The sequence below is a fragment of the Syngnathoides biaculeatus genome, chromosome 13 (genome assembly GCF_019802595.1).
Source record: "Syngnathoides biaculeatus isolate LvHL_M chromosome 13, ASM1980259v1, whole genome shotgun sequence".
NCBI lineage: Eukaryota > Metazoa > Chordata > Actinopteri > Syngnathiformes > Syngnathidae > Syngnathoides > Syngnathoides biaculeatus.
In genome coordinates, this window is record NC_084652.1 from 7,220,600 (window position 1) to 7,243,278 (window position 22,679).

The 22,679-nt window shown below is 42.7% G+C and overlaps 1 protein-coding gene across 9 annotated transcripts in view; it reads left to right on the plus strand.

Moving 5' to 3' along the window:
* The window catches only part of LOC133510397 (collagen alpha-1(XI) chain-like), a 261,978-nt gene that overhangs the window by 170,072 nt on the left and 69,227 nt on the right, over positions 1–22,679 (plus strand). For 2 of the 9 annotated variants that reach the window (XM_061838240.1, XM_061838238.1), the window contains exons 5-9: positions 1,248–1,330; positions 13,817–15,137; positions 16,488–16,642; positions 16,725–16,840; positions 16,917–17,481. In XM_061838240.1, the coding sequence (XP_061694224.1) occupies positions 17,373–17,481 (109 nt within the window). In that variant the 5' untranslated portion in view covers positions 1,248–1,330; positions 13,817–15,137; positions 16,488–16,642; positions 16,725–16,840; positions 16,917–17,372. Of the gene's footprint in view, positions 1–1,247; positions 1,331–13,816; positions 15,138–16,487; positions 16,841–16,916; positions 17,482–22,679 lie in introns of all 9 variants that reach the window. The other 7 variants (XM_061838244.1, XM_061838246.1, XM_061838241.1 and 4 more) reach the window with 7 other exon arrangements.

Sequence of the window (22,679 nt, forward strand, 5' to 3'; positions counted from 1 at the left end):
GTTTTTTTTTTCATTCTTCAGTTAAATTAATATGACGATGGCTCGTATCATGGTTGTCGTCTGCGATATCGCAGCATCGCGATATTGTCGGTATTATTGGAGACAACGGGTCCACATTTGTCAGCCACTCAGACCTAAACGGGAACTTTGAAAGTATAGCTTAGCCATGTAGCGCGCACGTGCGTGTGTTTGCGTCTCCATCGGTGAGCGTCACACGGGCGTATGTGATTTTCTGCGTTCTATTTGCACCAAGGTATCAATTTGGTGAGCCGTGCACTAGTAATAAACTTCTATTCCCGTGCTGCCCGCAATCCGGGCCTCCTCCACCGCAGTTCTGCGGCGTGGACGTCGGCCTTAGCCGCCCCGAGGAAAAACCGTACGAGCGCTCCCCCCCCCCCCCCCCCCCCCCGCCGAGGTTTACTGTGCCACTCTGGGGCTGGGCCCGGAGCTGTGGCGCTTTGTTCTGGCACGTTGCCGCCAATCAAGCCAAAATCAAACTGCATTTTTTAAAACTTCTGTCATGGACAAATTGCTACTTCTGCCATGAATATGCTTAATTTTGCCATTTTTAAAAAAAATGTATTTCGAGACCAACTATATTTTGATTATTCAAATGCTATCTTTAGCAATAAAAGAGTTTTGATTATAAAATAAAAAATTGTAACATGAGCTTTATTGCTATATTTTTTCTACAAAAGATTCTTTTGACATCAACTTTCTATCTTTAGTCACATAATTGCCAAATGAAAACTATATTTTGCCATTAAAGTGCTATATTTTTGGCATGAAACACGCCGAAAATGCTATATTTATCATCAATATGCTTTGTTTTGCATCAGAAACATTATCATGCTATATTAACATTTTGCCATGGAACTGTTCAGGCAATAAAATATTTTAATATGACTCCACTTCATTTTGAAATAAAATATTTTTCTTGGAAATTGTATATATTTTTCCCTACAATGTTATTATTATTATTTGCAGAACAAGAAATTATTTCTGTGCATTGTTATATTGTCTGTCTAGATGTATTCCTGCACCATTTGTGTTGAAATAGCTGTTGATTAATTCAGATAAGATGACCCTAATAATTACCACAAGGGGACAATTCAAAATATGGGTAATTATCACGATGAATGATATTCTGTGTTGGTTGTCATTGGGTTATAGCTAGCAGAAGGCAGGGTTGTGTCATTTTAAAAGCGCAATATGTAATTCTCTTTGTTTTATGTTTACTTTGACAGTACGATCCAACTGGGAAGTGGCATTAAAGGGCCGGGAGCCTCTTTTTTTTTGAAGAATTGCTCCAAAATGTTGCTTGCCGTCGGTAAGTAAGTCGAGTTCACTGCCAATCCAGCAAATTTTATCACAACTTTTTGCTTGGAAGTTGAAGCAAAAAAAAAAAAAAATCATAATAATAATGCGAAAGACGACCTGTATTGCAAAAAATTCACAAGTTGGATCACACATATTTTAAGGCCGACTATAATGTGCCATGAAAGCTATGAAAATGGTACATTTTGAAATGGTAATGCACTATGAAAGCAAAAGTTGTAGCTATAAATAGTTTAAAAAAACAGGTATGAACACAAGTAGTAATAACACATTTATAAAGAGCATGCGATCGTAGGTGAAAAACTACCCTCTTCAAAAAAAATGTGTAGAATGGCTTTATTCATTATATCTCCCTCTAGTGGCCATGGTACACACACCAGAATGAGCAGCATAATGGCCTTTGAATTATCATAATGCACAAAATGTTTCATTCTTTACACTCCTTTCAATTGACTGTATGTTATAGTATATGAAGTACAATAGTAGTGTTTTTTTTAATTTAAAAAAATCACTCCATCCATCCATTTTCTTTGCCGCTTATCCTCACAAGTGTCGCGGGGAGTGCTTTAGCTTATCGCAGGGGACATCGAGACAGACAACAGGCGAACTCACAATCACACCTAGGGTCAATTTAGAGCGTCCAAATAATGTTGCATATTTTTTGGGATGTGGGAGGAAACCGGAGTGCCCGGAGAAAACCCACGCAGGCTCAGGGAGAACATGCAAACTCCAAACAGCCGGGGCCGGGATTGAACCCGGGTCTTCAGAACTGTGAGGCCAACACTTTCCGTCTGATCAAAAATCCCATTACAAACAAAAAAAAGTTTGTTGTTATTTTGTGAGGCGCTGGAACAGGGAAAGATAAATTGAGATATGAGTGTTCTGACGTATGAGTGTGGTCCCAGACTGAATTAAACTCTTAAGTCAAGACGCCACTGTTGTTGCCTCATCATAAAGCAAGGCTGAGAACAACGAGCGTCTGTTGCGCGGTTTGCGGTCTTTCCAGAAAGTTCTCCATTGTGTGCGTGAGTCGGTGCTGAAACGTATAGAAAAACACGGCACCTGAGTCACAGCGAGCAAGCGTGAGAGAAAGAGAGAGGAAAAAATGACACGTCCTATTTGGGCGGAATGATCCCATGTGCGGGAATGCCTTCTTTCCTCTCCCCGCTGAACTTTATAAACGCTTCCAGACGCGCTCGCTATCGCTTTACGTTGCACTGTAGGCGACTTAAGCACACGTGCGTGGGCTTGGAGCCGCATGTCCTGGTTATGACATACATACGACACGGTACATGGAATATTGTCATAGAAAGCGCTCAAAAAGCCTCGGTAAGTGCTGCTATTTTGGTTAGCAAAGAAATTAAACTACGACTGTGGATTAAGCTCCTTGTGTCTCAGTGGGTGCTCCTGCACTTTTTAACAAAGGATATCAAATGTGGCGGCACGGTGGATCAGCTGGTAAAGCGTTGGCCTCACAGTTCTGAGGACCCGGGTTCGATCCCTGTGTGGAGTTTGCATGTTCTCCCCGTGCCTGCGTGGGTTTTCTCCGAGCACTCCGGTTTCCTCCCACATCCCAAAAACATGCAACATTAACTGCACACTCTAAAATTGCCCCTAGGTGTGATTGTGAGTGCGGCTGTTTGTTTCTCAATGTGCCCTGCGTTTGGCCGTATTGAGGGTGTACCCCGCCTCCTGCCCGTTGACAGCTGGGATAAGATCCAGCACCCCCCCATGACCCTCGTGAGGATAAGCGGCTAATAAAATGGATGGATGGATTATTTGGGATTGACCATTTAACGTTCGCTGCCATTGACGGCTTTTGAAGTCAAATGGCAGGGCGGGCAGTTAATAAATTAAAACAAAAACAGGAAATTTTTCCAGCACTCCCCGCAACCCTCATGAGTGTAAGCAGCAAAGAAAATGGATGGATGGATGGATGGCTGGATCGCTGGATATCAAATGTGGCTGACAACGGGTTTACTGTCCAAATTTGTAATACAGTGGTCCCTCGGAAGCAACACGTAATCATAATACAGTGGTACCTCAACGAAAATTCAGAGATTTTTTTTTTTTTTTTTTGCTTTGGTTTTCGGACGAAAATCGGTATTCGAACACCCTGACCAGCTGACCCTCAACGATTAGCTATCGTGCTTTCGAACGCACCCGCGAAAAAAAACAGAAATGACGTAACACGTGCGACGCAACCAGTTGACCCACACACTCCTCTGCGAGCGAACGTGTCCCAGTAGTGACTCCTTGTTTAAAGTTATTCTGCACTTTTATTAATTTAAAAAAAAAAAAAAAGGTTTACAAGGCTGGGGCCGAGTCACTACAGATTCAGCAATGTACTCCCAGCCTGGCATACTCTCCTAGGCTCAAGCATACATTTTAAGCAAAAACTAAATATATTTCTCAAGTGATTTAATTCAATAAAGTATCTAAACTATACATGTATTCCTACTATGTTTATTATCAGGAAAAGTGAAAAAAATCGCTTAAAAAAACTATTTTTTTTAGGCTTGGAACGCATTATTTCATTTTCCATTCATTGTAATGGTAAAACGTGCTTTGGTTTTCGAACATTTTGGTTTTCGACCAGCCTTCTGTCACGGATTGTGTTCGAGAACCAAGGCACCGCTGTACTTTATTTGCCTTTGAGATCGCTGCTGTTTTGGTTAGCGACAGAGCTCAAATATGGTCGGCTCTCTAAATCTGAGAGGCAGTTTACAGTCAACCTTGTTAGATTCTGCTGATCTGGTTTACAAAAGACTCAATATGACGGCTTCTGAGGTTGGTCTCTAAATTTGAAAGACCGTGTGGGTTCCTCGGGGGGTGCTGCTGTTTTGGCTAACAATAGGATTGAGTTTGTGGGATTCTTTCTCTAAACTCGAGAGACTGTAAGTGCTGCTTTTCTGGGTGATGAAGTAATTCAAAGAGGGTCGTGGGGATGCTAGCCAGAGGCTGAGCCGCACTGCGTTTGTTTGCGGAGCTGACGACCGGCTCTACGTACGGCAGTCACACTTCCTGTCGCTGACTTAAAACGTTTGTTACAGCTCTGTACTAACAAAAATGAATACAAATAAATGAAAGCCTGATTCTTAAATGGATGACACATTCGCCAAGCTTTTGGGACGCTTCGCCCGTTCGAGGCACGACCACTATTTGAGGAAATATGTCAATGGCAACATAAAATTCAAGCGTTTTTTTTTTTTTTTTTTCCAGGGTTTCAAATGGAGAGCCCAGACGGCTGTCCGGACGAAACGCGTCACTTCTCTTCGCCCCATTTTTCAAACGCCAAACCACACTGCGTTCCCAGCCTCGGCTCAGTGTCTTTTATATTTATATTGTCATTGTTCCTGCGGTCAATACGTGCCATTTATTGGTTTCAAACCATCACTCAACACCACGCCCCCTCACCCCCTCCTCATCATCTCTGCAGCGCTTAATTGCATCTTTTGCCGTGTTGCCTTTTTTTGTGTGTCATTTTTAGATGTCAACTCTTTTTTAGCGGAGATAACTCTTTTGTGGAGTCGTGGGGGGGGGGGGGGGGGTGGAAACAATGCCGCATCCAGCTGGCGATTTCAGCGCCAACCGCTGCAGTGGAAGCGCTCCAGCGCGCGCAGCGGTGGGAGGTGTCAATCACGCTAAAATAATGTCCTAACTGTGCCCGCGGCGGTGGCTACCGTTCGTCCTCAAATCATTTCATTTTTGAATAGCGTACAAAAACTTGTTTTCGCTGCAAAGCTGAAATCTTGAACCGCACTCCGCGCAAGTCCGCAACCCAATTTCTAAAAGTGTGTCACCAATGTGATTTGTCCCTTGGCTTCAAATCTGGTTATTACTCCTTCATAAAGACTTGGGACATCAGGCCCCAGCTGGCCTAAAATGGAAAACATACATAAAACGGTTAAAAAAAATGTCATCAAGATTCCACATTCATCTTAACATATATTGCTGTTTGGATGACTGGCTTTCCATTTTTAATTTGTCTGCCAGATGCTGCTACTATGGGGTGCCTCAGGGGTCAGTTCTTGGACCTTTTTTTTTTCTTGTTCAGCCTGTATATGTTACCCTTGGGTCATATTCTTCAGAACTTTAATTTCCCATAACTATGCGGATGACACGCAGTTATATGTAGCGGTGCCTCCAGATGACTGCAGTTCAATTGAGGTGTCTTGTCGCTGTCTAAAGCAGAAAAATAACTGGATGAGACGAAATTTTCTTCAACTAAACCGTAGCAAAACTGCGAATTTTGGGGCCTCACCCAGTCCATTTGTAAAGGAAATATTATTTGGTACATACATACGCCGCAATTGTGTAAAAGCCGCAAGTTCCCCAATTTGAAACCCACATTGAGATATTTTCAAAGACGGTACACAGAAAGTTTAACGCTAGCGCCGCACTAACGCTAATCCAAATGCTCGCGACACACTTACGCTAACACTAACAGGGCCGGTTAAAATAAAACTTACCGGTAAATATCACTGAGACACACCAGTAACACGGCAGCACATCGCTAACGCTAGCGCAGCACTAACAGGGCCGGTAAAAGTCACTTCCTCGGCACATATATTCCACCGGTCTCATTCTTACCTTTTCCACTCCAGTGCCCCCTCGCGGCCGTTAGAAAAAATGCCCAAATTAGCCGCATCACCGCATAAACCGCAGGGTTGAAAGCATGTGAATAAAGTCAGCGCGTAGGCCGTAAATTACGGTACTCAAACACCGGATCCCTCCACTTTTCTTCCTTTCAAAGCATGCGGCAACCTTTCACACTTTTTCATGTAGTTAATAAAGGGGCCTTGCTACTCAAAATGATAACGTGACAACTCAATTACTGGTTTATACTCTCCACTAATGTGATTGATGTGCGTGATCTATAATTTGGCGTGCAATCGACTTTATGTGCATTGGGAAAAGCACCACTACACTCTTCCAAGTGCACAAATAATTGAAAAAGTGTCTAATTGTATCCAAAAAGTGTGTATAATTTGCATCTTCCTCTTCAAATGTCTCTAAAATTTGCAAAACCATCTTTAACAGATTCCCGGGACACGTGCCATTTAATTCAATCTGTTTTGCCTTTGTCGGTTTACTTTGCCAAAGGGATATTTATTTGAAAAATGTTTTAACTTGGCGTCCCTGTTCCTAAAACTAGCCTAAATTGCTAAAGCTACACACATAAAACGCGGGTTGTGAACCGTGTTTGAGAATCCTAACGTGGTTTCTATTAAGGGCTCGACAGTATCGATAGCCTCGAATCAAAGGAATCTTGGCCCGGACTGCGCACATTTAGTCATTCTCGCCATCACATTCGATAGGCTTTGTTACGCCGTTTGACAAAAAGCATTTGAGGAAACGTAAACTTTCCAAATCGGAAGAAAGCGGAGGAGCCCCGAGCGAAAATCGGATATTTTACATTCCTCATTCTGCAGCGTTTTCCTTGCGCCGACATGGTCGGAAAGCCAGTCAAAATACGGAGGGGGGAAAACCCCCCCGCTGGAAAACACCAAGACCTGGGGTTCCAGTTTTTTTCTTTCAAGAAAGATGTGCAGACTGCTCTGAGTCTCATCACTATCACAAAGGTGATTGTTTACGGCTACTTGGGACAGGACATTCCCAAAAATAACGTCCGATAATGAGACCTTCACCGAATTCTGATCGCATGTCGCGGCCTGTTCTGGTCTCACAGATCCTTTGAGTCTCTTAGGTTTTGTCAGGCGGACGTAATGTGGATGTGAACCTATAATTCTAAATGGTATATTTAACTTCAAACCTGAATTATGTAGAATTAACCTAAAGGCGTAAATTCGACGAGATACCTTTTTTGGAATTCACCCCGTGTGTGATACAGTTCACTTCGATGCGAGTTCTCCGAAAGTCCTCCAATCCCTTTTTTAATTTATTTTTGGGGGTTTCTACTGAAAATTTTGGGGTCTCGACGTACGCATGACAAGATCAATATTCCATCATTTTTCCCTAGATAGATATTCTCTTTAGACCGAAACACCGAATTTATAGGTTAGCAAAAGAATTGGTACTGAATAATGAGTTGAATTTTAAGTCGGCGAGACCTTCCTTTTTTAACCTGGCATTTCCTTTAGGGTGTCTTCTCTCAGCTTTACGCTGGTTTTTTCCCCACTCGTAGGCACCGCTGTGGTTTCCGTGTTGGTGACCACGCGAACTAAATCTAAAAGATCTTTGGTTTATGACGGTCCCGACCAACACCACTGATGAACTAATTTGTGGTCCTTCCGGTCAAATTTTTTTAAATTTACTGTTAACATTTATTATACTTCATCCATTTTCCGAGCTGCTTATCCTCACAAGGGTCGCAGGGGTTGCTGGAGCCCATCCCAGCTGTCACCGGGCAGGAGGCGGGGTACACCCTGAACTGGTTGCCAGCCAATCGCAGGGCACATTGAGACAAACACCCGCACTCATAATCACACCTAGGGGCAATTTAGAGTGTCCAATTAATGTTTCATGTTTTTGGGATGTGGGAGGAAACCGGAGTGCCCGGAGAAAACCCACACAGGCACGGGGAGAACATGCAAACTCCACACAGGCGGTGTCGGGATTGAACCCAGGTTCTCAGAACTGTGAGGTGCTCGTTGACAGCTGGGATGGGCCCCAGCACTCCCTGCGACCCTCTTGAGGATAAGCAGCAAAAGAAAATGGATGAATGGATGGAATTTTGACACCTGCGGCTCAAGCAATTTGAGTCCATTTGAGCTATGATAAACATCGGCTTCGAACTGGATAAGGGTCAAGGGTTTTGCTGTCTTTAGCCCATTTTTGCGTGAATGATCCCTCCTTCCATCGCCAAATTCTTGGCTCGAGCGTTCGCCGCACAAAACCCGACCCGTCGGGCTTTACATTATCAAAGAGCTGCCACTTGGCTCGTCACGACGCGGTCCCCGCCCGCTGTCAGGCGGATCCTTTCATTACAGCCAGAACAAGAGAAAGGACTGGCCTCTTCATCTCTAAAAATGTCTGCCACGATGGTACGGTCCCTTTTGATGACGCAATAACTATCGGAAGCCTCGACACGATATGGGACACTTCTGACCTCCCCTGAGAGACATTTCGGGTCTCCTTGAGGCTCGCACATACAAATATAGATGTGTACGTGTCTTCGTATTTCGAAAATTGCGAACGGTACCTTGCGGAATATTACATTTGCTAAGTGACTGGAAATGTAACTGGCTGCCATTATAGCCGCAGGTTACCGTAAACCGCGTCTGAGTAGTGGAACATGAGGGCTAGCAACTAACTTGAAAACCGTTTTAAATGTTAATATTGACTCTACGTTAATTTAAAGCAAAACCAATGCTCGTACATCGGTACGGGGCTCAAGCGCAAGAACACATGCTTGAGTAACTCACTGTATTTTTTTTTCTGTTCGATTGCTTTAGACTCATGGCGAAGTTTTATTTTTTCCATGAAAAAAAAAAACACTAGATTCTCAGTTTCTGCGTACCATTTTTTTTTTAATTTATTTTTATTTTTGGAAGAAAACTTATTCATTTCCCCGAATCAATACACCGTGGCAAGTACTCGTAGTCCAGGCTGCTTTTATTATTGAGAGCGAGCAACATCTCTCATCCTCATCCAAAGTATTCTGTTCACCCGTCAGCAAAGCGTTTTCCCCATTACAAACTTTCACTCTGGCAAGATCGGCACAGCACGTCCGGTCAAAAGTCAGGGCTTCAACATAAAAGAGCAAAACACGATGGTGAAACTTGATTATACAGGTGTCCTTTTATTTTGAAAGCCTGGCTTTTGACCAGAGTGTTGCCGGGCAGACCGGAGGTGTTGTTGTCTTGAGTTGTTAATAAAGGCGTGCGTTTTGAAATACATTATCGATAGAAAGTTCCGAGTGCATTTGATAAAGAAGGCAAGAAACAATCAAAAGGTAGAAGTTTTAATCCATAAGAATGGGCCTTCATTGCTTTATTTTCTTTTATTTCTAATTCCTTTTGGGCGTTTTGTCAATGGTGTATTTGCCCGAGGATAGCTTTATGGTACAAAAGCGCAGAAAAAGATGGTGTGGCCGCACCGCACGTGCCCCGAACGAGCAAGCCCAGACATATGTGCATTCCGCCCAGTCGTTTGGAGTACCACTCTTTATCCCGAGAATTCATCGCATCGGTGAAGTTTGACTCGACTGGAACTCTGAACCTCTTTCTGAACGTCCGTGTGCTTCAGGGCAGGGTTGTAAAGTAAAAAAAAAAAAAAAAAAAGGCACGGCGGGTAAATGCTCTCTAAATTTCAGGGAGTTTACTGGCAGTTTACATAAGCGCTAAATGCTTCAAGATGGATGACCTTTTACGTCTAAAGGTGCACTTGCACTAGTCGAACCGTCTTTGAGGGCACTTGACACCGAACGTCCGCAACTTGTGGCCCGTGTTGGCGTTCTGCTCGTGTTCCGGATTTGTACAGTCCACATTCCCAATGAACTTCTACTAGCAACAATACACAATCGAGGCACTTCTGGTTCTGCACAGGCTCATGCGCAAAATTGTTAAAAACTGGCTTTGAGTTTGGAATGAATCAAACTTGTATCTCAAGGCACCACTGCACATTAAAAAAAATGACTAAAATTATCTAAATGACTCCAAATAAGGCACCGTGACAGTCCCGTATGGAAGCATATTACTGCCACACCCAAAAAAAAAAAAGGTCACGTTTCACATAATAACGTAGATTCGTTTCACATTATTATGTGAATCGTTTCACGTTATAACGTAGATTCGTTTCACATATTAACGTAGATTCGTTTCATGTAATAATGTAGAAAAACTACTTCTAGAAACAATACACAACCAAGGCACTTCTGGTTCTGCATAGACACATGCGCAAAATTGTTACAAACTGTCTTTGAGTTTGGAATGAATCAAACTTGTACCTCAAGGCAACACTGCACAAATGAATTTAGTTTTTAAAAAAATGACTCAAATCATCCCTGACTCCAAATAAGGCACCGTGACACTCTCGTACCTCGTACGTGCTATGAATGATGTAATTTCTCTCGCTCCGGTTATTCATGTCACCCGTCACGTCGCTCAGTATAAATGAACACAGACATCATTCCCAAAGTCAGAAAAGTTTCAGTCACGTCCCCAAGTCATGCTTTAGTTTAAACCATAAGTACGAATCCCCCAATTTAAGAAAGTGTGTCAATCCAATTTGGGACGGTCGGCGGAACGCTGATTAAACAAAGTTTTCCTGTACAACCGAAATACACGTGAAGACTTTATTTTCACAGCTGCTCTACTTATGTATTACGACGGGGTAATTACACGTCGTCGGTCGGGCGCACGCTGGCACCGTACGCACTGCTTGTAATCACATGCCTGGAAACTACAAAGAGTTGCCCCTCCAGTCCGATCATCCCGAAAATTAAAGAGCGGCCCAAAGGAAAGAAGATGTCTGTACATTTTTCCAAGTCGGGTGACTTCCTTTTCATAGAAAGCACAAAAATGTACTTGCGTTCTTTGAACGAGAGGATCGCGAGGATTAAACGCGACATTTTGGGAGTACGGTCGCATGGGAAAAATCTTTGGAACTGAAATGATGAGGAAAAACAAGACCGACTTGTCCAAGGATTCCCAAAGTCTTGTGCCCGCATCGTCAAAATCACAAGAATATGAACACATTTATTCGTTACAGGCAGGATGTATTTCGCCAGAGTCCGCTAACTATAAGCAAAAGTCTACACACCCCGATTGAAATGCCAGGTTTTTGTCATCCAGCCATCTACCCGTTTTCTTTGCCGCTTATCCTCACGAGGGTCACGGGGAGTGCTGGAGCCTGTCCCAGCTGTCAACGGGCAGGAGAAGGCGGGGTACACCATGAAGTGGTTGGCAGCCAATCGCAGGGCACATGGAGACAAACAACCGCAATCACAATCACACCTAGGGGCAATTTAGAGTGTCCAATTAATGTTTCATGTTTTGGGGATGCGGGAGGAAACCGGAGTGCCCGGAGAAAACTCACACAGGAAGAACATGCAAACTCCACATAGGTGGGTCTGGGATTGAACCGGGGACCTCAGAACTGCGAAGCCTACACTTTACCAGCTGATCCACCGTGCTGCCGGTTTTTATCATATTAAAAAAAAAAAAAAAAAAAAAACACGTTTTGACAGTGGAAGTAAAAAAAAAAATAAATAAGTAGTGTAGTTGCAAAAATGTGCACACCCTTTTGTTACTGGGGATGTGCCAGCAGTGTTGGGGAAAGGCCAATCGTATTCAACATTATTTTAAATATGAGTCAGCGCACACCTGCAACCATTAAAAGTGCCTCCTATTTACCCCAAATCCAATTGTGTTGTTCTAGTTGGCTTTTCTGGTCGTTTTCCTGTGCACTGTATGTGCTTTTTGAAACCTTTATGTAGGTTTTGTACCGTTTTGTCAGTTTTATGTAGTTTTTTTTATGGTCCAAGTAATTTTGTGTTATTCGTTTTGTGATTTTTTGGGGGGCTTTTGTCTCTTAACGTTTAAGTAACTTTTTTATTGTTTTATGTTTTTTTTTAAAAACAAACATGTCTTTGACATGCCTTTTGGGGTTTGCACCTTTTGTGTCTTACTATGCCTTTATTTGCCTTTTTGTACCTTTAGCGTGTTTCCAGCGGCACGGTGGGTCAGCCGGTAAAGCGTTGGCCTCACAGTTCTGAGGTCCCGGGTCCAATCCCGGACCCTCCCGTGTGGACTTTGCATGTTCTCCCCGTGCCTGCGTGGGTTTTCTCCGGGCACTCCCACATCCCAAAAACATGCAACATTAATTGGAAACACGAAATTGCCCCTCGGTGTGATTGTCAGTGCGACTGTTGTCTATCTCCATGTGCCCTGCGATTGGCTGGCAACCAATTCTAGGTGTACCCCGCCTCCTGCCCCTTGACAGGTGGGATAGGCTCCAGCACTCTCCGCAACCCTCGTGAGGATAAGCGACAAAGAAAATGGATGGATCGTGTGTTTCCTGTTCCTTTCCACATTTCTTGGACTTTAAATCATGTTGTTTTGAATGTGTGAAAATGATCATTAACGTGAAACAATTTGAAACAAACAATTTTTTTGTGATCGCGACCCCTGTGAGGATAAGCTGTTTTGAAAATGGATGGATGGATGGACAGAGGGATGGCCGTTTTGAGACTGTGACAGTTGTGGTTGACCAATGGAGATACACTGCTTTATAGAATGTTTACATATATTTGGCTTTACACTTCTTACATAGTTTACATACAAGAAAACGGAGAACCTGTTAAAAATATCAAATTCGTCATGAAGTGAACTTTTTTTTTTTTTTGGACCCACGCCCTCCATTATTCAAATCCCCTCCATTTTATCGAAAGGGATTTGAATGGTTTTGGGATTCTGCCCTTCCCCCCCGCCCCCCACGAACGTCCATTGTTCTCCGTCCAGCGTTGTATCCCTCCAGACAATAGCCTGGAGCAGCTGCCGTCCGCAGTGGCGATCGCACACGCGCCTGGCGGGTCTCCAAGCGCCAAAATGGAGTCTGCTCGTGCAGCCAACGCGGGCCAAGCCTCTCTGAATGGGGCCATCTAATTGGTTCAGAAATCTCTCGACAGGAGAATGAATAACAGCGTCAACTTTGATGCATCTTTCGTGCAATTGGCCGCAGATTCGGTCACCTTCTATTCTCTTGCTCCTGAAAGTGGGTCGCGGTACATCGGCGTCCATCTTATCAACATGCCAATGCGACGTCTTTTTTTCTTTTTTTTTTTTTATAAGGTGCCATAAAGTACCTGTTTGTATCACGAAATGGCTGTTTTGAGAAATGACTGTGTTTGCGAGCCTTAAACGACCGTGCGGTGGACGGGTTTAAAAAAGAAGCCCTTGATTAGGGTGAGGGCGAACACTGAGGCTTTGGCTTTTCCGTGCATCCTTTTCAGTTACGTGGCTCGTGAAAGAAGGCTCGCCTATACGGAATAGCACCGACATGCTAACATTGGCCAGATGTATTTTCCGATTTGGAAATATCCATCCATCCATTTTATTTGCCGCTTATCCTCGCAAAGGTCGCGGGGAGCGCTGGAGCCTATCCCGGATGTCGACTGGCAGGATGCGGGGTACACCCTGAACTGGTTGCCACCCAATCGCACGGCACATAGAGACAAACAGCCGCACTCACAATCACACCGGGGGGCACTTTAGAGTGTCCAATTAGTGTTGCATGTTTTGGGGATACACCCTGAACTGGTTGCCAGCCAATCACAGGGCACATCGTGGCATTTTAGAATGTCCAATTAACGTTCCATGTTTTTGGGATGTGGGAGGAAACCGGAATACCTGGAAAATTCACAGAGGCATGTGGAGAACATGCAAACTCCACACAGCCAGGTCTGGGATTGAACCTGGGTCCTCAGAACTGTGAGGCCAACTCTTTACCAGATGATCCACCGTGCCGCCTCCCAATAGGTAGATATATTTTCTGTAGCTTTCGTACTCTTCAGGTCTGTGGGTGAGTTGGAGGCAATCCCAGCTGACTTTGGGGAGAGAGGCGACAAACACCTTGGACTGGTCGCCAGCCAATCGTACCGCAACATACTGTAACCGTTCACACTCGCATCCACGTCTGTAAGGATTCAAAGCTCACTGCCAAAATGAGTGCGTCAGGTACAAGAAGGGGCGGTTTTGAGACTTGTCAAGTCAATCTCTAGACTTAAACCCAACAGAGAATGCATTTTACCTGCTAAAGAGGAGATTTGAAGGGAGTAGCCCAACAAAACAATCCAGCCATTCATCCGTTGACCCTATTAAGGACATTTCTTTAAAAAGTGGCAGGATTGTTTTCGTGATGTCACTCCCAATCTCCTTAGTCCTTATTTTAGCAGTGTGAATGGTTACACGGGGTCCTCTGTTTCAGGGATTTCCGTTCTTAGGGCAGGGCAGAAAACCGGTATACTCGTGGTCGGCACGTCTCCCTCACACTTGTGAGGTTCTGGGTTCAAATGTAAGGTTTTTCGCTTGTGGAGTTTGCATGTTCTCTGCCCTTGCTTGCATGAGTTTTCTCCAGGTGTTCCGACATCGTCTCAAATTGTTGAAAACAGGCACTAGGTTCACTAAATGGAGGCCACAGGATTCGAGCGCAGTAACTCAATTTTTGCCATGTTGCAGGTGAGTGGTTTAAAATTTCACGTTTGCAATAAAATCTGGGGAATTGATAGCTTGGCCTACATGGCTATGATGGCTTCTGAAGACTTTACGGATATTGTGGTTTTCCTCAGTTTGGGACTTTTGCCCACGATAATGATTCAGGAGTTGGATCATATTGCTTGCATTTTTATTCACAGTCATCAGCTTTTTGATTTTTTTTTTTTTACCTTGGATTCTTGTCGCTATCGCAAAAGAAGAAAATAAAACGGACAAGCTAGGATTAGAAAAACAAATGTTTAGTGCATTAGCGGTCCAAAACATCTGCGCACGTATCAAGATTTTATCTGAACATCAAGTTTTTGGGCAATTTTTCCAGGTGGTAAAAAAAACCTGGTTTCAGGAGCGCATCCATCTCGGAAATGGTAGTTGGCCCGGTGTTGCGCTGAATCGGGAAAAGGCGCGGCGTGCGATATAGGACTGCCCCCTACATTGCAAAATTGGAACTACACCCTGCTTCAAGGAACGATGCAGTATTTTCCTTTTCCATTTTCATTTCTGCACTGAACTGAATGAGTAACCAAGTGACGTCCATTTCCTTTTCTTTGCTTTTCAACACGCGATGCAGGTCGATGCAACCCCCCAAAAAGATTTTCAACGTCCTGCTTCAGTTTCCAGATGGTACTCATATTTTATTTTGTTAATAATAATGCAAACCATCCATAACAACTGGCTGTTTATGACTTTAAAGGGCTGAATGTATTATTATTTGATTAGTGACCGGCGCTCCACTTCGCCTCCACATGCCGTCCTCTATGGCTTCCACCTGTGCTTCCATTTTGTCTTCCACTCTCTTTTTTTTTTTTTCCCTTCGTTGTTTTTATATCCGCTAATTATTATCAGGCCTGAGGTCTGCGAGAGGAAGCTGGCGAGTCTGGAAAACATTTGAATTTTTGGCTACCGGGCGCCAGTCCCCGTTCCCGTCCCATTTTGAAAGCATTGGCCCCGTTAGGGAAACTGTTATAAACTTCTGGGGGAAAAAAATTGAAATGTCTACAATAGCAACTCCGCCCCCGTTTTCTGCTTTATTTACATTTCTGGTCAGCTGACCTCTCCTTCATTTTGTTTCATTTCAAATAGAAAACATCACAGTACAACCTCGGTTCTCGACCACAATCCGTTCCAGAAGGCAGTTCGAGAACAACCGAATCAATATTTCCCGCAGCTGTGTCATACACAATAAAAACGCGCGTCGTGGATCAGGTGGTTGGGCCGCTCGCGTTATGCTATTTCCGCGTTTTTCCGTGGTGCATTTGAATTCACAATATTGTGCGTGGTGAGTCAGCTGTTCGGCTCGCGCGCGTTATGTTGTTTCCGGGTTTTTTCGCGGTGCGTTAAAATTCACAATAACAACGCGTGTCGTAGGTCAGCTGTTCGGGTCACGGGGGTTATGTTATTTCCCAGTTTTTTCGCGGTGCATTCGAACTCACAATAACAGCGAGCGTCGTAGGTCAGCTGGTCGGCTCTTGTACAGTGTGTTTTTTCCGTGTTTTTTCGCGGTGCGTTCGACTTTACAATAACAAAGCGTGTCGCGGGTCAGCTGATAAGGCTGCGCGTGCTATGTTATTTCCGGGTTGTGTCATTGTTATTGTTTTTTTTGGTGTTCGAGTACCAATTTTTGTTTAAAAAACAGAAGGAAAAAAAATCTCGACATTTTTGTTCAAAAACTGATTTGTTCGAAAATGGAAATGTTCGAGAACCGAGTATTCACTGTAGAAATAGCCTGGTCCGAGGTCAAATTGCGCCCCATCGCTGAAAGTATCACTTTCGCATTCCCAATGATCCATACAAGTGTAAAATGTTCCATTTCTGGTTTGATGATTATCTTCACACTTTTGATCTTTCCTAATCCCGTTTCACATTGACTTCCTTTTTCCTCATTTTCCCTCACCAATTGTGCCCATTGAGGCAAAAAGTTGCATTTCCTGTTCTATGGCTAGCGTCACACATTTCACAATCCTTCTGTTGCAGTCAATTTTCAGGTTATAATCACACTTTTGCCATCAATGACACCATGGAAGGCGGCACAGTGGATCCACTGCTTAAATTGGGCCTCACAGTTCTGGGGTCCCCGGTTCAATCCCGGACCCACCTGTGTGGAGTTTGGAAGTTCTCCCCGTGCCTGTGTGAGTTTTCTCCGGGCACTCCGGTTTCCTCCCGCATCCCAAAAAGATGCAACATTAATCGGACACTCAAAATTGCCCCTAGATGTGATTATGAGTCCAGCTGTTTGTCTCGATGTGCCCTGCGATTGGCTGGCAACCGGTTCAGGGTGTACCCCACCTCCTGCCCGTTGACAGCTGGGACAGACTCCCGCGACCCTTGTGAGGATAAGCGGCAAAGAAAATGGATGGATGGGGGTTATTTTCTTCATTTTGTCAGCTTTTGATGTGATTCCAGGGGTGTCTGCACCTGAAGCCGATGATGCTCCGCTGCGTATGATGGACGTGAAGGGGAGGACCATAAGGAGGTTGGCCTACAGGGGGGGTGGAGAGAACTTTCCCCAAGTGCTGATTTGACAAAGGGATGCTTTTTCGCAGCGAGTATCCTCCTCGTTGGCCTCCGTCCAACCCTTCTCAAGGAGTCTGCTGCATTTTTTTTTCACGACAGTGCTCCAGCATCAGTGTGCTGCTGCGCTTGGAGAAAGGGGGAAGCCGGTCTGAAGCGTCTCGTCAGGCCGCCACAGGCATCGTCGCTCTTCCCCCACCACCGCCACCACCACCACCCCACATGGAGCTGCAGTAGTGCCAGCACACACACTTTTTTCAGGGGGATTGTTTTGTTTTTGTTTTTTTTTCTTGTAAATTTAACTTTTTAACGGCAAAAGTTCCTGCACCACCCGCGCGGGCGATCACCATGGAGACGCAGAGGCGGCCCGCCAGGTGGAGGACGAAACGGTGGCTGCGGGAGTCCACGCTTGCCGCTGTCGTCGTTTTAATCCTGCAAACTATCGCTGTCAGAGCTGGTAAGAACTTTTTCTATCTTTTTTTTTATTATTATTTGGAAGCAAAGTGTACATTTCAAGCACCCAAAACGCAGCTATTGCACCTTGCATTTTTCTTTTTTAGGGTCAAGTCACGCATCTTTACGCACCATCACACCTCGTTTTTATGATATGTCTTGAGTTACGTTAGGCTTGGCACAAAAGCGCACCCCAAAATTTTTTTTTAGGCGTTGTCCGGTGAGGTGAGTGTTTATGTTGGAATCCTTGGATGTGTAAAAAAAAAAAAAAAAAAGGGAGGGGGGGGGAACTTGCTTCAGGATGTGCTCTCATTCATCTTCGACGCTGTGCACTTGTTTCATCCTCAGTCCTCTTGGTCATAAACTATCACGGGAGTTGTTTATTGAGAATGGAAATAAATATTCATCATTACCCAGTAACTTCACACTAATTGTACATTCAATGACATGTTCAGCCTATATTTTTTTTTAATTACCCGGAAAATATGACATTGTGGAACTCTAAGGCACGGAATTCACATCCCTACTCCTTGAAGGATATCTTTTCCATCTCTCCACTATTATCCAAGCCCCCCCCCCCCACACACACACACCCCTCCCCTCCCCACCACACACACAAAAGGGGGCGTTGATGGAAAAGTGAGAAGGAAGGAGGCCAAAAAAGTGGACTATTTTGACTGGTTTAAAAACATATGCGGGTCACATTAACGTCTAGCTTTGAAGAATAGTGTCGGAAGAGCCAAAGAGTCATCCATACTGTGCAGTCCCGAGCCAGGAATATAAAAATGTGCGTCTGCTGGCTTTCTAATATTTGCTTTTTTGGGCTCATTTCAAAGAGTAAAGACTTGGAATTTCTGAGAAGGAGCCTTTGCTTGGCTTTTATTAGGCTCGCGATGTGGGGATTCAGGTTAATGTGGGGCTGTAGAAGCACCCAGAGAATAATATCATCTAAGAACAAAATGTATGAGCAGCAACAGTAGTCAGCAGGAGTATGTGAAAACTACATGAATATGAAATACTGAATGCGAATGGGTTATACTAGGAGTGCAGCTGAACAAAAAATCATTTATCTTTTCTCTCAAGATTGGAACCTCGGTTTAGGAATGACCCACTACACAAACAATTTAGTTGATAAATTTTTCTTAAAGAAAAATCACCTTCTTTTAACAAACATTGTTGGCATGGCCGTGGAAGAACTTTTTTCCTCACGCCACATAAAAATCACTGATTCTGTCCTTCTTGTATCTCTATTTTGGGAGTAAAATCACATCCCACAATGAAATGCAAAAGCTGCACTGCATTGTGGGTGGTGGTGCCCATTTGGGGCTAACGGTCACCACAGAGAACAAAAACGTTACCTTGCCAGAAAAGGCGAAGACACTAAGCAGTGATTTGCAAACAAACTCAATATTTCAGCATTAGAAAGTGTTATTTAACCTATTTTTATATAGTGCAGTATGTATTTTTATCCACACAACGTAAAAAAATAAGATAAACCTGCAGCTGGAACAGATTATTTGGATTTCCATTCATTTCAATGGGGGACATTACCTGGGTTTACGAACATCTCAGTTTGAGAACGGCGCCAGGAAGCCAATTCAACACATAACTCGAGGTTATATATGAATGGTGCACTCTACATTAATATATGTGTACTGACAGTGGCAAGAATAGTCACCACCATTGTATGCACAAAAATAACCATACAGTATTTCAAATGTGAAAGGTGCATCAATCGATGGTGTATGAATGTGAAGAGCAACGGCATTCGTAGCATTTTACAGGATGAAGCAAGACACCTGAAATATGAACGATATTGGCAAACTAAACTACGAACATGATTTAAAAAAAGTGCACTAAAGTGTACTTTAAGCAGAGAAGTCAATGTGAGCACCAGCAAGAATAGTCAACAGTACTGTAGTCATTGGAAAAAAAAAAAGCATCAAGTATGATATATCTTTCAATTGTAAATTGGTCAATTGTGCATTTATAAAGTAAATCATCGAGTATATTGTGTAATCATCAAAGCCAAGCGTCCCATCTCGCCCCTCCTTCCATGATTGAGATGGAAGCTCACCATAATTGCATGATGTGCACTCGCAAACATTTGCTGGGTCTCTTGGGAGGGCGAGAGGAGTATTTTGTAGGGGGGGGGGCTTAATTGCTTTCATTGCTGCCAGGCCTCGTTAGAACGCCTCTTGTCAAAAGGGAAAGAGGGGGAAAAAAAATCCCTGGGAGAAGATTCCGACTTAATCACAGCTCAACTCCACATCAGAACAAATAGACCGGGGTGGAATTTTTTTTTTTTTTTTTTTTTCTGCCTCCGCGTCTGCTGCTTCCCCTTGAACGGATTTTCACGACTTATATTTTCTTTCTCCTTTCATTCTCACGCCGTGTATCTGCATGCGCTACTGAGGGAGGTTATTATACCCCCCCCCAACCCCACCAATTCCCCCCCATTGAGCCTGTTTACACGGCAGACACACTGCTGCCGCTGACACGTATTGACAAATGAGCCGCCTTAATCACCCGCAAACACTCCATTAAAGCGGTCGCAGTTAATAGTCGATTATCTGGAGAAGACGGGTGCCGTGCAGTGGAAAGAGGGAAGGGAGAAGGAAGAAAAGTGGCAAAGAAAGTGGAGAGTGGGGTTGGGGGGGTGTCCTGAGCAATGGGCTACATCTGGAATATATGAGGCCTTGAGGTATGCAGCAATGCACAAAGGTATTCACAAACTCTTCGAGAAGAAGCAGTAGCTCCGCACTCTATTCCAACAGACATTTGCTTTGCTTTTATCCTTTTTTTTTAATTAATTTTTTCCCTAATATGTTCCCTTTATAATCACACTATTGATGTGGTATTTAAAGTTTGATTGAATGACAAAACGAAATACATATGCATGAAGAAAATGGCGGTGGTGAAAAAAAAATCCCAGAATGGGTTTATAAATTGCTTATTAATCATCATTATTATCAAGAGACAATTATGTTCAACATTAGGTGTTGTCATTAGCATTAGTCACCACATTGTAAAGCCTTTATGAAGATGTAATATTTAGAGGTAGGTGACAAAAAATGGAAACAATACTTTATAAATCAGTAATGAGCAGTTAAAAAAAAGTTTCAACATCAGCTGTTGTCCGACTGTCAAGTGTTACACCTAATTTTATTTTACAATACGTCATATTACATCTTTATTTATAAAGTATCAGTATAGTCATAAACCACTCCATGAAGTATTGATAAGCTGCTCGTAGGTGCTTTGGAAAGTATTTATAACCGAGTTATTAACATCTATGAAGTGTTAAAGTAGGTAATAACTTAACAAAGCGTTAGCAAATCACTTGTTGCCTCCAAAAAGGTTAACTTCTTTATTAAGTATTAATAAACTAGTTATTAGCCACTTTATCAAGCATTAATAACCTACCTATTAACCATTTTACAAACCATTAGTAGTAGTTAATAACCACTTTTTAAAGCATTTGTAACACGGTTATGACTTTCTAATGCATTACAAAATTACTGTGTAGTAAGCATTAGCAAATAGATTAATAACCACTTTATTGAGCATTACTAATGCAGAAAAAATTGTACAGCATCTTGAACTAGTTATTAAGCACTTTATAATTCATTAACAAAGTAGCTATTAACATGGATAAAACATGAATAAACTGCATTAAATGCTTTATCAAGAATTGAAAAAGCTAATTATTTAAACTTCAGAAAGCATTAAACTATCTATTTTATTTAGCCTTGATATACCAATTAATAACCACTTTACAAAGCAATTATTTACATGTAATAACCACCTTTATAAACCATTGAAAGGGTTATAAAGCAGTCATTAAAAAAACTTACTAACCCTTTCTAAAGCATTGATTACCCTAATATTCATCACTTTATTAACCATTAGTAAAGTAAATCAATCAATAAAGTTAGTAATCACTTTAAGCATTAATTTACTAGTTGAGATGAAATTTGAAAACATTACATAAACTAGTTAATAATCACTTTTCAAGCATTATCTAGTTAGCTACAGCATTATAAAGCAATAATAACCACTTTAACATCATTAAACTAATCAATAACTTTATAAAGCAATAATACACAAATTACTGGTGCCTGATAAATAATTGACAACTAATTCACAACCCATTAATATACTATTTAATAATCACTTGGTAAATTATTACAAAATTAGTTAATCACCTGTTTCAAAGCATTGCTAGTTAATAACCACTTCATAAAGCATTATTAAACTAGTTAATAATCACATCATAAAGAATGAATGAAGTTCTTAGTAAGCACTCTATAAAGCTTTCCAAAGGGCGCTCAAAGAAGTAGCAGAGAAAGTTGGGGCCATCCTAGTTGAGGCTTGTGTATGTTTTACTAAGGGGGGGAGTGCACAGGGAGTGGTGCCAGGCCCATAATGGCTTCAGCATGTGGACTCCAAGCTCCAGCAAGAAGACCCACCACCACCACTCACCACCTTCCCTCCGCCCGTCCCAACCGACAAGGCAGCCACCCATACAGGAACCGCACAATCAGCACTTCCCTCGCTTCACGTGCCATCAGAAGAGAATATCAAGCGGCGGATGTTTTTAGCACGCTTTTATCAACTTTGAAAATGTGCGAGTGGTCAAGTGTCACGGGGCCGTTTTCGTGCTTGGGCCGCCATCATGGCCAGATTGAGGCGGAGGTTTTTCCCACGTAAATCAGAACCCCTCGGGGGGATTTGGAGGTGATTTGTAAGACATGTAGAGATATAGTACCTTCCCGCCTGGTTACATATACAATACATACATTTTTTTTTTTTTTGGTCTCATTCATTTTTTTTTTCATTTTTTTTTTTTTTAAAAAAGCTTGTTAATATGTTTTTGTATGTAAGTTTTAAATATAAAACGAAAGTCATCATAACTAGAAAGTTCAAACATTCAAATGATTGGACATAACCATTTTTTGATTCAAGGGCATCACACGGTATACGTCCCTAAAAGTAAAAATATGGTTCAAGCTAACATGCAAAAATAGACGAAAAATACAATTGTTTTTGGATTTTTTTTTCTTTTTTTTTTCGGAACCATTCACAGGATACTTCCTGGTTCATCATATGTATGGTTCAGAAACTTGGGGAACATTTCCATTGTGACTTAATGACAAAACAAATATTAATAAATATCTTAAACTCATTTTCTTTTTTTTC